At 30.7% G+C, this 15579-nt stretch overlaps 1 protein-coding gene across 8 annotated transcripts in view; it reads right to left on the bottom strand.

Moving 5' to 3' along the window:
• Nucleotides 1-15579, bottom strand: part of LOC145270514 (uncharacterized) — a 107661-nt gene that overhangs the window by 27511 nt on the left and 64571 nt on the right. For all 8 annotated transcript variants that reach the window (XM_080126167.1, XM_080126171.1, XM_080126174.1 and 5 more), the window contains 2 exons: nucleotides 6640-6751; nucleotides 5379-5857 (listed from right to left, as the gene is read on the bottom strand). In XM_080126167.1, coding sequence (XP_079982293.1) covers nucleotides 5379-5857; nucleotides 6640-6751 — 591 coding nt within the window. The remainder of the gene's footprint in view (nucleotides 1-5378; nucleotides 5858-6639; nucleotides 6752-15579) is intronic.

Here is a 15579-nt window from a genome sequence, read left to right as displayed (position 1 = left end):
GAATAAAAAAAATGTTAAAATTTGGTAAATATTTTAAATAAAAGTTGATAGTAAATATTTTTTGAATAAAAAGAAAATGTTAAAATTTGGTAAATATTTTAAATAAAAGTCGATAGTAAATATTTTTTGAATAAAAAGAAAATGTTAAAATTTGGTAAATATTTTAAATAAAAGTCGATAGTAAATATTTTTTGAATAAAAAAAAAATGTTAAAATTTGGTAAATATTTTAAATAAAATTCGATAGTAAATATTTTTTGAATAAAAAAAAAATGTTAAAATTTGGTAAATATTTTAAATAAAATTCGATAGTAAATATTTTTTGAATAAAAAGAAAAAAAATGTTAAAATTTGGTAAATATTTTAAATAAAAGTCGATAGCAAATATTTTTTGAATAAAAAGAAAAAAAATGTTAAAATTTGGTAAATATTTTAAATAAAAGTTGATAGTAAAAATTTTTTGAATAAAAAAAATGTTAAAATTTGGTAAATATTTTAAATAAAAGTTGATAGTAAAAATTTTTTGAATAAAAAAAATGTTAAAATTTGGTAAATATTTTAAATAAAAGTCGATAGTAAAAATTTTTTGAATAAAAAAAATGTTAAAATTTGGTAAATATTTTAAATAAAATTCGATAGTAAAAATTTTTTGAATAAAAAAAATGTTAAAATTTGGTAAATATTTTAAATAAAATTCGATAGTAAAAATTTTTTGAATAAAAAGAAAAAAATGTTAAAATTTGGTAAATATTTTAAATAAAAGTCGATAGCAAATATTTTTTGAATAAAAAGAAAAAAAATGTTAAAATTTGGTAAATATTTTAAATAAAAGTTGATAGTAAAAATTTTTTGAATAAAAAAAATGTTAAAATTTGGTAAATATTTTAAATAAAAGTTGATAGTAAAAATTTTTTGAATAAAAAAAATGTTAAAATTTGGTAAATATTTTAAATAAAAGTCGATAGTAAAAATTTTTTGAATAAAAAAAATGTTAAAATTTGGTAAATATTTTAAATAAAATTCGATAGTAAAAATTTTTTGAATAAAAAAAATGTTAAAATTTGGTAAATATTTTAAATAAAATTCGATAGTAAAAATTTTTTGAATAAAAGAAAAATGTTAAAATTTGGTAAATATTTTAAATAAAAGTCGATAGCAAATATTTTTTGAATAAAAGAAAAAATATGTTAAAATTTGGTAAATATTTTAAATAAAAGTCGATAGCAAATATTTTTTGAATAAAAGAAAAAAAATGTTAAAATCTGGTAAATATTTTAAATAAAATTCGATAGTAAATATTTTTTGAATAAAAAAAAATGTTAAAATTTGGTAAATATTTTAAATAAAAGTCGATAGCAAAAATTTTTTGAATAAAAAGAAAAAAATGTTAAAATTTGGTAAATATTTTAAATAAAAGTCGATAGCAAATACTTTTTGAATAAAAAGAAAAAAAATGTTAAAATTTTGTAAATATTTTAAATAAAATTCGATAGTAAATATTTTTTGAATAAAAAAAAAATGTTAAAATTTGGTAAATATTTTAAATAAAAGTCGATAGTAAATATTTTTTGAATAAAAAGAAAAAAAATGTTAAAATTTGGTAAATATTTTAAATAAAAGTCGATAGCAAATATTTTTTGAATAAAAAGAAAAAAAATGTTAAAATTTGGTAAATATTTTAAATAAAAGTCGATAGCAAATATTTTTTGAATAAAAAGAAAAAAAATGTTAAAATTTGGTAAATATTTTAAATAAAATTCGATAGTAAATATTTTTTGAATAAAAAGAAAAAAAATGTTAAAATTTTGTAAATATTTTAAATAAAAGTCGATAGTAAATATTTTTTGAATAAAAAAAAAATGTTAAAATTTGGTAAATATTTTAAATAAAATTCGATAGTAAATATTTTTTGAATAAAAAGAAAAAAAATGTTAAAATTTTGTAAATATTTTAAATAAAAGTCGATAGTAAATATTTTTTGAATAAAAAGAAAAAAAATGTTAAAATTTGGTAAATATTTTAAATAAAAGTCGATAGCAAATATTTTTTAATAAAAAAATGTTAAAATTTGGTAAATATTTTAAATAAAAGTCGATAGTAAATATTTTTTGAATAAAAGAAAAAAAATGTTAAAATTTGGTAAATATTTTAAATAAAAGTCGATAGCAAATACTTTTTGAATAGAAAGAAAAAAAATGTTAAAATTTGGTAAATATTTTAAATAAAAGTCGATAGTAAATATTTTTTGAATAAAAAGAAAAAAATGTTAAAATTTGGTAAATATTTTAAATAAAATTCGATAGTAAAAATTTTTTTGCATAAAAAGAAAAAAATTAATTGGTTTTACGGCATATCAACCCTTTTTGCGTTATTTAATGCTAAATCCAGTGATTTTGGAAATAGTATACATGTTGCATCCAGTTATTTTGTAGAAGATTTTTATTCTTCAAACATTTTGTATCTTTAATTGCTAGTTTGAAGTGTTTGGTTTGGTTGTTTTTTAGTGGATTTTATCGTTTTTGTTGCCTGCCCTGCAGAACATGAATGAGTTTTGCAATGGGAGAGGGAAAAGGGTTACAGTATTAATGCTTGGAAGATTTTAAGTTAGGAAACTAATCAGGAAGGTGGGGGGGGGGGTGATAGAAAGAGAAAGGGAAAATGGAAAGAAGGAGAAAAGGGGAAAAGGTGGGTTGTTTTTTTTTTGCTTTTTGGTTTTGCAAAAAAAAAAAAAAAAAAAAAAAACAAAAGCATCAATGTTAGGTGCATTTCGTCTCAGGAAGCCAATATCTTCGGACAGCCTGATCTGAAAAACAGTCGCGATAAGGGTAAAAATACTTCGATAAGGTTACACGTTGAGGCAGACATGTTGGGTCACGTGACACAAGCAAAAGGGGAAGTAACTAAGTTGAAACACTGTGTATAGCAGACAAAATTTATTCAGAAAACTTTTTTTGGGGAAAAGGTGGGTTGTTGTTTTTGGTTTTGCACGACATAATTAAATTTTGCAAAAGGAAGTAGAAAAACAAAAAAAACATCGATGTTAGGTGCGTTTCGTCCCAGGAAGCCAATATCTTCAGACAATCTAATCTGGTAGCACAACGACTTAATATTAGCTTGAAGTTTAATTCAAGAAGATCATTTCTAGCATCACCTAAAAAGTTGAATTTAGGGTATATATAAAGATTTCTCTCTAATTTCTCATTGAACAAAGTCTTATATTTTTTAATTTATCCTATTCATTTATTAGCATTTGATTTTGAAGTTGATAAGAGTTGTTTCCCTTGCACCTTAGGACATTATCGACTTAATATTGACGTTCAAGTCTTGTTTTATTCTATTTTATTTATTTTTCATTTTCTTCCTTTGAATATTGTACCTATTTACTATGCCTCCCCACGGGACAGAGTTAGACACCAGGGTCGTTTTTTAACGTGGAGAAAAGGTACAAAAATAAAAATTGTCTCAGTCGTGAAGGATTTCTCCTCCACCGAAAGAGAACAAGAAATAGAAGTGCGGCATCTGAAGAACAGATTGTCTTTATTTGCTCCCCCACCGAGCAAATTAGGCACAAGGCCGATTTTTAATGTGAGGAGTGAAGGGAGGGGGAAGGGAAAAAGGGGACCAGCTCCCGAGAGGTGAGAAATGGGAGCTGGTTAATGGTCAGGCATGTGGGGTTTCCCCCACATCTGGTCTTTGCTAGTCATAGCTAGTCATAGCTTGCAGCATCTGCCGGAACAGATGGTATTTATTTGCTCCCCCACTGAGCAAATTAGGCACAAGGCCGTTTTTAATGTGAGGTAAAAACCAGCTCCCCTAAAAGTAGGCAAAAAGGGGGCACTCTGGTTACCAAAAATAATAATTGTCCCAGTATAGAGGGTTTCCCCTCCATTGACTGGTACAAATTATCTTAAGTGCAGCATCTGAAGAACAGATACTACACTTTGATCTTGTCCCGAGGGCCAAAATACTGGGCATGGGGCAGCCAAACCAGCTGCCAACATTTCCCTGCTTTTTATTGAAACCAACCGAGAGCTCTTTTTAGTATCCTAGTTGTTCCCTTAAGTGCAATTGTCTGGATCTCTTTTGCACTTGGTTCACCAGGAATATTAGTTAGGTAGGACTTCAGGTTCTTCTTCATAAGCCCTGTGGCACCTATGATAACTGGTATGATTGTTTTATTTATTTTTTATTTTTTATTTTTCTTCCTTTGAAGATTGTAATGCTGGGTATGGGGCAGCCAAACCAGCTGCCAATATTGCCCCGCTTTTTTATTGAAACCAACCGAGAGCTCTTTTTAGTATCCTTGCTGTTCCCTTAAGCGCAATTGTCTGGATCTGTTTTGCACTTGGTTCACCAGGAATATTATTTAGGTAGAACTTCAGATTCTTCTTTATAAGCCCTATGGCAGCTGGTATGACTGATATCTGCCTAAGATTCCAGTTTTTTTTCCTATCATACATGAGACCTTGGTATTTGGTCTGTTTCTCTCTTTCAGCTCTGTTAAGACCGCCATCATTAGGAACACTCACTTCAATCAAGGTTGCAACTCTCTCTGACTTATTCCATATAACTATGTCAGGTTTCACAGCAGCATTTTCAAGGTAGGTGGCTGTAGGGATTACATGGTCGTAATGTATGGTATATAAATCATTTCCAACTGTTTTTTCAGGTTGATGTTCCCAGGACTTGCTGCTACACTGGATGTTTAATTTTTTACAGATGATCCAGTGTAGGTACTTGCATACTCCATCATGTCTCGCTGAATGTTAGTATGAACAAAAATGTGTTATTTGTAAATGTTATTTAAATGTTTTTGTACAAATAAATACCATATATTTCGGCATAAAAGACGACCATCAGATAAGACGAGGTACAAAATTGGAGCAAATTTTAATAAATTTATCAAATATGGGTTGTATAGGACGACTGCTAAATCGCGAGACCATGTTGGTTAACCTAGGCTAGAGATTGCAACACCCGGTATCTTATGAATAGGGTTAGGACAACAGCATATTCTTTCCATTGTTTTGACTCTTGAGTGTGTATCTGTTGATATCTTCCATTGGGAAACGCTGGTTAACAGGTCATGCTAGTAGACTATTAACGTTCAAGTCTTGTTTTATCAGTATGAATAAAAATGTGTTTATTTGTAAATGTTATTTAAATGTTTTTGTAAAAATAAATATTTAATTTTTTTATAACCTCGCAGTTGATTGGTTTTATTTACTCTTTTGGTTTCCTGCTTATTCATAATACTAAACAAACGCGTAGCACATATTTACTCTTTTGGTTTCTTGCTAAACAAACGTGTAACGCGTTATTCAGAATTACATATTTGTGAAACAAATATTTACAATTCAAAAGAAAAACCTGACAAACCTTTATAACTTGTCCCTCCCGGAATGGAAGTTCTGCGTCGCACGCATCCGCATTCGGAGACATGACCGCTGGGTCATAATCAAACAAAGCCACAAAAAGACGCATCGGATCCGGATCCATCACCACCCGGATCCGCCGCTGCAAATTGTCCTCAGCATCCTCGTAGTACGGATCCGAATTCAAGGCCACGACAGCATGCGACCTGGCCTTGGCTAGACTGGGAGAGCTGGACACACGGTCCGGGGTTATCATTGTCCGCCAGGGCTCAGACGGGTTTCCAGGAAACTCGTCTACAACTGGTTCTGGCTTCGGCACCGGATTATTGTTTGGCGGTCGGTAATTTTCTGCGCCCGTCGCATCCGACTTTTTACGGGTGATAATCTTGCCTTTATCTTCTGTTGATGTCTTGTGTTTTTGTAGATTGAAATCTTCGTCTTCAAGCGAATTGCCTCGTTCAGTGCTGCTATCTCGCGTTATTTCTGGAATGGATAAAAAGGAAAATGGAACTATATAAATATGGTACCATGTGAATTAGTAGCACGGTTTGTAAGTGTTTTTTGACATTAAATTTGAAGATGACCATGATGCAGCCATCAGGAAAGCACTGCTTCTGATACATGTCAGCCTAACCTCTGACAGAGTCGATTTTTAACCTTTGTCTTTCAATGAAGAAAACAAAGAAAAATGGTTTCAGACTCGAAAAAAAGAAAAATTAAATTTTTTTTAAATTTCAGAGTTAATTTTTAACTGTCTTACTAACGAAACGAAAAAAAAATATTAAATTAATTTTTTTTTTTAATTACATAGTCAATTTTTAACAAAACAAAAAAAAATATATTTTTTTTTAATTTCAGAGTTAATTTTTAACTGTCTTACAAACGAAACGAAAAAAAAAAATTAAATTAACTTTTTTTTTTAAATTACAGAGTCAATTTTTAAGCAAACAAAAAGAAAAATTTTTTTTTTAATTTCAGAGTTAATTTTTAACTGTCTTACTAACGAAACGAAAAAAAATATTAAATTAATTTTTTTTTTAAATTACATAGTCAATTTTTAACGAAACAAAAAAAAAAATTTTTTTTTTAATTTCAGAGTTAATTTTTAACTGTCTTCCTAACGAAACGGAAAAAAAAATATTAAATTAACTTTTTTTAAAAAATTACAGAGTCAATTTTTAACAAAAAAAAAAAAAATTAAAAAAATTTTTTTTTTTTAATTTCAGAGTTAATTTTTAACAAAACAAAAAAAAAAAAGTGCTTACCTATCTGCGGAATGGGCATTCCATGCTGAGCAACCCTGTTCTCGCTCTTTTCGTTAGACTTATTCGAAGGCCTTCTGATGGGTGATCGATATGGGGATCTATCAGGCGGAACCTGGACAGGGAAGAAAATCTTTTTCTGTTTTAGATATAACAATTTACATGGCTTAATCACACGCACACAAATATCTTATATGAAAAAAAATAAAAAATAATTTTTTCTTTTTCAAAAATGTTTTTTTTTTAAAAAGAATTGTCAACAAAACAATGACCACTTTATAACCACATCACCATAAAAAAGTTGCTTATTATGTTTTACTTGTGTTTTTAAATAGTTCAATATTCATAAATTCTCCAAGTGCTGAATGCTCTGACGAACTGCAAGCACTTGTGCCCCCTCGACGTAAACAAACCCGACAAGCAGCTAAATCCCACCCCTTCACAGTAGAGATCCCTAGATGCAAGAGAGCCTTCTACTCCAGTAGTTTCTTCCCCAAAAAGCTAGACTTTGGAATTCCCTTCCGGGTTCCTGCTTCCCCGACTGTACTGACATGCAGAAGTTCAAGTGCAACGTGAACCGACATCTTGCTGCCCAACTCCCTACACAGTACCCCTGATGCTTATGCCCCTGATAGTAGCCCCTTACAACAAAGTGGCAATGTGCCTTGTTTGGGGTGAAAATGTAATAAAAAAAAAAAAAATTCTAATAATATTGCACTTTTTCAATTTTATTTTACAAAGGAGTCACCATTTATCAAGGCCAGAAGGCCACACGAGGATAAGAGTTAATGACTGTACGGTAGTCACTGAGACAACAGCGTATTAGTAGCTGGTAGTGGGAATGGGGTAGAAATTAATTATTTAAGGGGGTGGGACAGCTCAACAAGAAGTTGTTTACATTGAACTTGAGGATGACCATAATGTAGTCAGCTAGAAAGCAGGCCAGGTGAACAGAGTTCCACAGGCGGGCAGTTCTAGGAAGGGATCTTTGTTTGTGGAATTTGCTTTTAGATTTAGGAACAAATGCAGAAATGGGGGAAACTTGGCAGTTGTTGTAGCTAGACGAATGTTTTTGTGAAAGTTTGGCAAGGGAGGATCATTGATTGAAGCTCAGACGACCACTTACCATGAAAGTAGTGATAGAGCAGAGCCAGGCTCGCAATGGGTTGGGTTGGTTGGTTGTTTTACGGCATATCAACCCTTTTCGGGTTATTTAATGCCGAATCCAAAGATTTTGAAGAAAAATGTTTTTAATAGAATATATTTGTTGTTTTCAACTAGGTTTCTATTCAACCCATAGTTGGGACCCTAACAGGTACTACCACTCCGGGTCAGAGTGACCTGGGAGCAATGGTAATTAAAGGGTGGCTCCACACTCCCCAAAGCCCACAAGCTGGGGCCTCACCACTGGATATAGTTTTAGGTCATATCCAGGACCGGCTCGGAATGTCTCTTCTAGGAAAGAGGTTGCAGGAAAGAATAAAAGGGCATCACCAACTAGATTTCGAAACCGGTTTGTAACTTTGTAAAAGCAGGATAGGGTGCTCCGAACAGCTCCCGCCCAGAAATGGCAACAGTACTCTGTTTTAGGACTTATCTGGCTCTCATACAACTAAAGGATTGCGTTGAAAGATAGTTTCTGGGGCGGTAGAGTGACGTCACTATTTTTCTGGTAAGCTTGGCAACAAATTTGATCTAAGTTTTCCATTTCAGGTCAGGAGTAAAGGTCAGACGCAGAAGTTTGTAAAAATGTCAGTAACAAACATGCGACATTTGACGTGTGTGGAAGCAGAGAAACAGAAATCGTTTTAATTTGATCCTAGAGAAAAAAATCCCTTCAACAGTGCTCAATGTTTTAGAATGTTTGACAATGTACAGTGTGATATGCTTTACATCCACGTAATAACATGCATGGATACCACTAGTACAAGGGTGCGTGGAAGACCAAAGTGACTTGACTGCTTGGAACATCACTCGTATCAACTCTAAACAAAAAAAAATATATATAAAATAAATAAAAAATAAATGAATAAATAATAAATAAATAAAAAATAGATAAATAAATAAATAAAATATAAATAAATAAAAAATAAATAAAAGTAAATATAAAAAATAAAAATAATTACATTAAAAAAATAAATAAATAAAAAAATAAAGTAAATATAAAAATAAAAATAATTATATAAAAAAAATAAATGAATAAATAATGAATAATTAAAAAATAAATAAAAGTAAATCTAAAAAATAAAAATAATTACATAAAAAAAAAATAAATAGAAAAAAAATTTGTCTACCGTTATCTTAATACAATCTCATCTGTTTGTTTTTGTTTTCTTTTCATTTATCCAATATAACCCTTATCCCTGAGTGGCTTTCGGGCCTTGATAAGTGGTGACCACCATGTAAAAAAAAAAAAAAAAAAATTCAGCCTTCTGCATTGCTCTTGACTTTTCCAATCTCTCATATTTTATATTTATCAGCAATGCTTCAAGCAAACTACCTATTCCTCTTAAAAAAAATATGTATTAAAAACCGTAGAAGTGAAACATGGGCCTCAAGTGCTTCTGATTTGCAACGATTTCCATGCAACAACTGCGTCCTGATCAAGTGGATGTTTGATAGCAAAAGACTTCTATCAACCATGCAGCATCAGGCTGTTGCAAAGAAGGTGGGCTCCCTCTATCATGCTAGAAAAACTACTCACACCTGAGAGTACCCTGTATCTCTACAAGGCCACCATTCGCCCATGCATGGAATATTGTTGCAACATCGCGACTGGTGCATCTAGCCTCTTCCTTTTGGATAGGATCCAAAAAGATTTTTCAATCTAATAGGTCCCACTCTGTCAACTAAGCTTCAACCCCTGTCCCATCGCTGCAGTTTTGCATCTCTGTGCTTGTTTTACAAGTATTTTAGTAGAATGTGTTCTGATGAACTCGTTGCACTTGTGCCCCCTCGGCATATATATCCCTGATAAACCCGCTTAGCAACAAAATCTCACCCCTTCACTGTTGAGGCCCTTAAATGCCAGAAAGCTTTCTACTCTAGTAGATTCTTCCTTTGAATAGCTAGACTTTGGAATTCCATTCCTACTACCTGCTTCTCCGACTGTACCGATATGCAAAAGTTTAAATGTAATGTGAACCAACATCTTGTTGAGCTTTCTTAGGCATGGTCCTAAATAGTAGCTTTATCGTTATTTCCATGGCAGGTGCTCGTCTGAACTCCAATCTCTGCCCCCCCACCCTCGCCAATCTTTTACAAAAAACACCCGTCTAGCTGAATCCACTGTCAAAAAGTTTCCCCACTCTTTATCTGTGCCTAAATCAAAACGTAGATTCCATGAACAAAGCTTCTTTCTTAGAACTGCACGCCTGTGGAACTCTGTTCCGTCTGCCTGCTTCCCTCCTGACTACAACTTGGATGTCTTCAAGTCCAACGTAAACAACGCCCCCTTAAGTAGATACTTTAAATATCCACACTAACGTACTGTACTTACAATAACCCTTATTCCTGAGTGGCTTCTGGGCCTTGATAAGTGGTGATATGCCTTGTTGGAGATCAACGTGAGTAAAAAAAGAGTTTATGGAAGATCTAAGAAAACCTGGGGTTGCTCATCCCAGAATCTAGGACGCTTGGAACATGATTGGTCTCAACTCTATGGATTGGACTGCACGGAGAGCAAGGGTGAGATGTTGCCTGGTGAATTGAGGACACTTGCAACACTTTAAAATATCAAAACAGGATAATGATTTTATTTTTACTGAATTCTATGTTTGCATTATATAGAGTTGGAATTTTTTGTACCTTCTGCCTCCATAGTCTTAGTATTCGATTCTGAATATCAGATTATTCAAAAAAAAAAAAAAAAAAATCATTTTTTTTTTTTATAGTGGTATGATTCAGTGCGAAGAAACAAAAGAAAACAAAAAGAAAATATTACGTATGTTCATTTAAATTATATAAGTAAAAGAATATTACGTACAAAAATAAAATTTATACACAAGAAACACCCGTTTAGCAGATAACACTATCAATAATCCCCCCACTCTTTATCTGTACCTAAACCTAAACGTAGATACCATGAGCAAAGCTTCTTTCTTAGAACTGCACGCCTGTGGAAATTGTCTTCCGTTTTCCTGCTATCCAGCTGACTACATTATAATTGTCTTCAAGTCGAATGTAAACAAGTTTTTGATGAGCCGTTCCACTTAAGTTAACAAATTTACCGAATTTCCATTACTATCGATTACTATATTGTCCAATTGTCTACTGTACACTCTTTAACCCTCATCCTCGAGTGGCCTCTTGGCCTTGATAAGTGGTGATGCCTATGTAAAAAACAAAAAAATTAAAAAATAATAAAATCATAAAATTTAAAAAGATAAATTATAAAATTTAAAAAGATAAATTATAAAATTTAAAAAAATTAATTATAAAATTTAAAAAAATTAATTATAAAATTTAAAAAGATTAATTATAAAATTTAAAAAGATAAATTATAAAATTTAAAAAAATTAATTATAAAATTAAAAAAAAATGAATTATAAGGGTAAAAATAAAATTTTAAAAATATATGTACACCTTTTTTTTATGATTCAGTGCAAAGAACCAAAAAAAAGAATATTACCTATGTTCATTTAATTTTAAAAGTAAAAAGATATTAAAAACAAAAATAAAATCATAAAATTAAAAAAAAATAAAATTATAAAATTAAAAAAAATATATATATAAAATTTAAAAAATAAATTATAAAGGTAAAAATAAAAATAACATTAAAAAATATATACACCTTTTTTGTGTTTGTGGTGTGATTCAGTGCAAAGAACAAAAAAAAACAAAGAATCTTTATGAATGTATACATTTGTATAAAGAACAAAAAAAACAGATTTTTTATGAATGTATAAAGTTTATAAAAATGATCAAAATGCAAATAAGATATCAAATTAAAAATTATTTATATATATTATATATTATATATAATTTATATATAAAATTATGAAGGTAAAACATTTAAATAAAATAAAATAAATTTTTTTGAAGTACTTAAAAATTATTTAAATTTAAAAAAGTAAAAAAATATTAAATATCAAATATAAAAATAAAATTTAAATAAAATTATAAAATTTAACAAAATAAATTATAAGGGTAAAAATAAAAAATAAAATTTTTCAAAAGTGGTAAAAAAACAATTATTTAAATTATAAACAAATGATTAAAAAATTACAAAAATAAAGGTATTAAAGTAAAAAAACAAAAAAAAACAATTATTTTTAATTTATAAAAGTAAAAAAAGAAATTATTTTTAATTCATAAAAAAAGAAATTATTTTTGATTTATCAAAGTAAAAGAAGAAATTATTTTTAATTCATCAAAGCAAAAAAAGAAATTATTTTTAATTCATAAAAGTAAAAAAAGAAATTATTTTTAATTTATCAAAGTAAAAAAAAATTATTTTTAATTTATCAAAGTAAAAAAAGAAATTATTTTTAATTTATCAAAGTAAAAGAAGAAATTATTTTTAATTTATCAAAGTAAAAAAAGAAATTATTTTTAATTCATAAAAAAAGAAATTATTTTTAATTTATCAAAGCAAAAAAAAGAAATTATTTTTAATTTATAAAAGTAAAAAAAGAAATTATTTTTAATTCATAAAAAAAGAAATTATTTTTAATTTATCAAAGTAAAAATAAAATTATTTTTAATTTATCAAAGTAAAAGAAGAAATTATTTTTAATTCATAAAAAAAAGAAATTATTTTTAATTTATCAAAGTAAAAAAGGAAATTATTTTTAATTCATAAAAGTAAAAAAAGAAATTATTTTTAATTTATCAAAGTAAAAAAAGAAATTATTTTTAATTCATCAAAGCAAAAAAAGAAATTCCGTACAAAGAAAAACAAGCCATACACAATAATCATGAAGCTTTACCCATGCAAAAAAACAAATCAAAGCAAAAATAAAATTTTAATTTCAATCAAGATACAAAAAAAATGGTTAAGAAAATCGAAATATTAACTTTCAATTCAAATGAATGGAATCTACTTAATTGTCATGTCGAAACTCCACATATCCACAAATTACGAAAAACACTAAAATTAAACTGTGTGTTATTTTGTGTGTCACACTTGCATCCTTTTTCTTCCGAGTGACTGTCGTTTAATTGTTATGATCTTCTATTTCTTGTAATAAATAATTTTACCAAGAATTCTTCATAAGTTTTGGTTTCGGTTTCGATTATAACTGCTGGCACTCGTGTCATCTATTTTTTTTTATGCATAATTTTATCACGAATTATTCATAAGCTTTGGTTTTGGTTTCGACTATAGCTGAAGAAACTTTTTTTTTTTTCTTCATAAGTTTTGGTTTCGGTTTTGTTTCAAGCTGATGAACCCAAGTCATATAGATATATTTCTTCATTTTTGAAATCGCAACTTTAGAATATATAAAAATCGGTAGAACATTAATTCTTTAATAATGATATACGCAATCTGCAAGAATTAAAATATCATATTTAAGCGTACTTTATGACCGGGCTACGCCAGGCGTCCCTGCTAGCTTAGACAAATACTTTTACAGTTTATCAAAAGAGCTACAATAATTTGGTCAAGATCAAAGTGTAGTATCTGTTCCGGCAGATGCTGCACTTAAGATGGTTTGTACCGGTCAATGGAGGGGAGACCCTCTATACTGGGACAATTATTATTTTTGGTAACCAGAGTGCCCCCTTTTTGCCTACTTTTAGGGGAGCTGGTTTTTACCTCACATTAAAAACGGCCTTGTGCCTAATTTGCTCAGTGGGGGAGCAAATAAATACCATCTGTTCTTCAGATGCTGCACTTCCATTTCTTGTTCTCTGTCAGTGGAGAAGAAATCCTTCACGACTGAGACAATTTTTATTTTTGTACCTTTTCTCCACGTTAAAAAACGACCCTGGTGTCTAACTCTGTCCCATGGGGAGGCATAGTAAATAGGTACAATAATATCAGGGCATCTCAATTTATGCTGAACATCCACAAAATGCCAACATCAATATATTAACATATGAAAGAGTCCCCTGTGGAATTTCCACAAGTTCCGCTAGTATGAATCTATATATCTATAAAAGTGAATGTGTGTGTGTGTGAGTGTGTGTGTAGATTTTCCTAGGCAATAACTGTCAATTTTAAGTCTGCAGACTCGAAATTTGATATACAGGGTACTGAGATTTGGTTGGTTGGTTGGTTGGTTGTTTTTGTTTTACGGCATATCAACCCTTTTCGGGTTATTTAATGCCGAATCCAAAGATTTTGAAGAAAAATTTTTTAATAGAATATATTTGTTGTTTTCACATCGGTTTCTATTTAACCCATAGTTGGGACCCTAACAGGTACTACCACTCCGGGTCAGAGTGGACCTGGGAGCAATGGTAATTAAAGGGTGGCTCCACACTCCCCAAAGCCCACAAGCTGGGGCCACACCACTGGATATAGTTTAAGGTCATATCCAGGACCCCCATTGAGGGACTTTTACCCTCTGCAGGGGGGCAGTCGGCGTATTCTAATGCCCCACCGACAGGGCCCTGAGATTTGGGAAAATCTTTGTGATCGGTTTTTGGCCAGAAATTTGTTAAGGGGTCAAAGTTCAACGATTTGCCCTTTGAGAACCCTACCAAACTCTTCCGACAATTTTGGGTCTAAACACTTGAAATTTTAGATATAGGTTCCTTGGACATAGATCTAACTTAATAACTTGATTTGAGCCCAAAACAATAAATGTTAAGGGATCATAATAGGGGTCAAAGTTTTAAAAATTTGACCACTTTTTTTTTTGTTCAACATACCACTCCAAACACCCGGGCAACACCGGGCTGAAATGCTAGTTATTAATAAAATAGATTTCTAAATTCCAAGTTACTCCAAAGTTGTCAAATTAGCCTTTTTTTTAAAGGCCAAATTTATCGAATTTGGCCTTTTTTTTTTAAAATTCAGATTGGCCTTGAAAAATTGTATTTGGTTTTATCTTCTATAACTATAAAAGTGAAAATGTGCGTATGTATGTATTTTTTTTTTTGAAATTTTTTTTTTGTATTATTTTTTTATTCAATTTTCACCCCAAACAAGGCACAGTGCCACTTTGAAGCAGGGGGCTACTATCAGGGACTTAATTAGCAGGGTCATTATGAAGGGAGATGAGTAGAAAGATGTTTGTTAACATTACACTTGAACTTCTGCATATCATTGCAGTTGGGAAAGCAGAATCCCGGAAGGGAGTTCCAAAGACCCGCAGTTCTGGGGAAGAAACTATTGGAGTAAAAGGCTTTCTTGCACCTAGGGATCTCTACTGTAAAGGGATGAGACTTAGTAGCTTGTCGGGTTTGTCGGGGGTAGTTACGTCGGGGAGGTACAAGTGTTTGCAGTTCGTCAGAGCATTCACCATTGAAGTATTTGTAGAACAGGCAGAGGGATGCAACATCTCGTCGATGGGACAGAGGCTGAAGCCTAGATGACAGTTCAGGACCTATCAGGTTGGCGACTCTCTTTTGAACCCTGTCCAGGAGCGAGAGACAAGAAGCAGATGCACCAGCCCAGATGTGACAACAGTACTCCATACATGGGCGAATGGTTGCCTTATAGAGGTATAGGATACTGTCAGGCGTAAGTAGTTTTCTAGCACGGTAGAGGGAGCCAACCTTCCTTGCACCAGCCTTGGCAATGCTCTCAATGTATCTATTCCAGTTCATATTCCCTGTAAACGTTAGGCCGAGGAGTTTAAAAGAAGTACTTTCAGGTAATGTGTTCTTGGCCATTGCTATTGGTGGCAGAGAAGGTTTCTTGTAGTTATTGAAGGAAACAAGCTTAGTCTTAGCAGCATTAAATGTGACCAACCATTTTTGTCCCCATTCCACTACGGATTGGAAATCATCCTCTAGTGTTTCTGCCATTTCCTTGGATATGTATTCATT

Source organism: Euprymna scolopes, chromosome 46, assembly GCF_053919585.1.
Source record: "Euprymna scolopes isolate OS-2025 chromosome 46, ASM5391958v1, whole genome shotgun sequence".
In the NCBI taxonomy this organism is placed as follows: domain Eukaryota; kingdom Metazoa; phylum Mollusca; class Cephalopoda; order Sepiida; family Sepiolidae; genus Euprymna; species Euprymna scolopes.
This window is presented reverse-complemented; position numbering and strand designations above follow the sequence as displayed.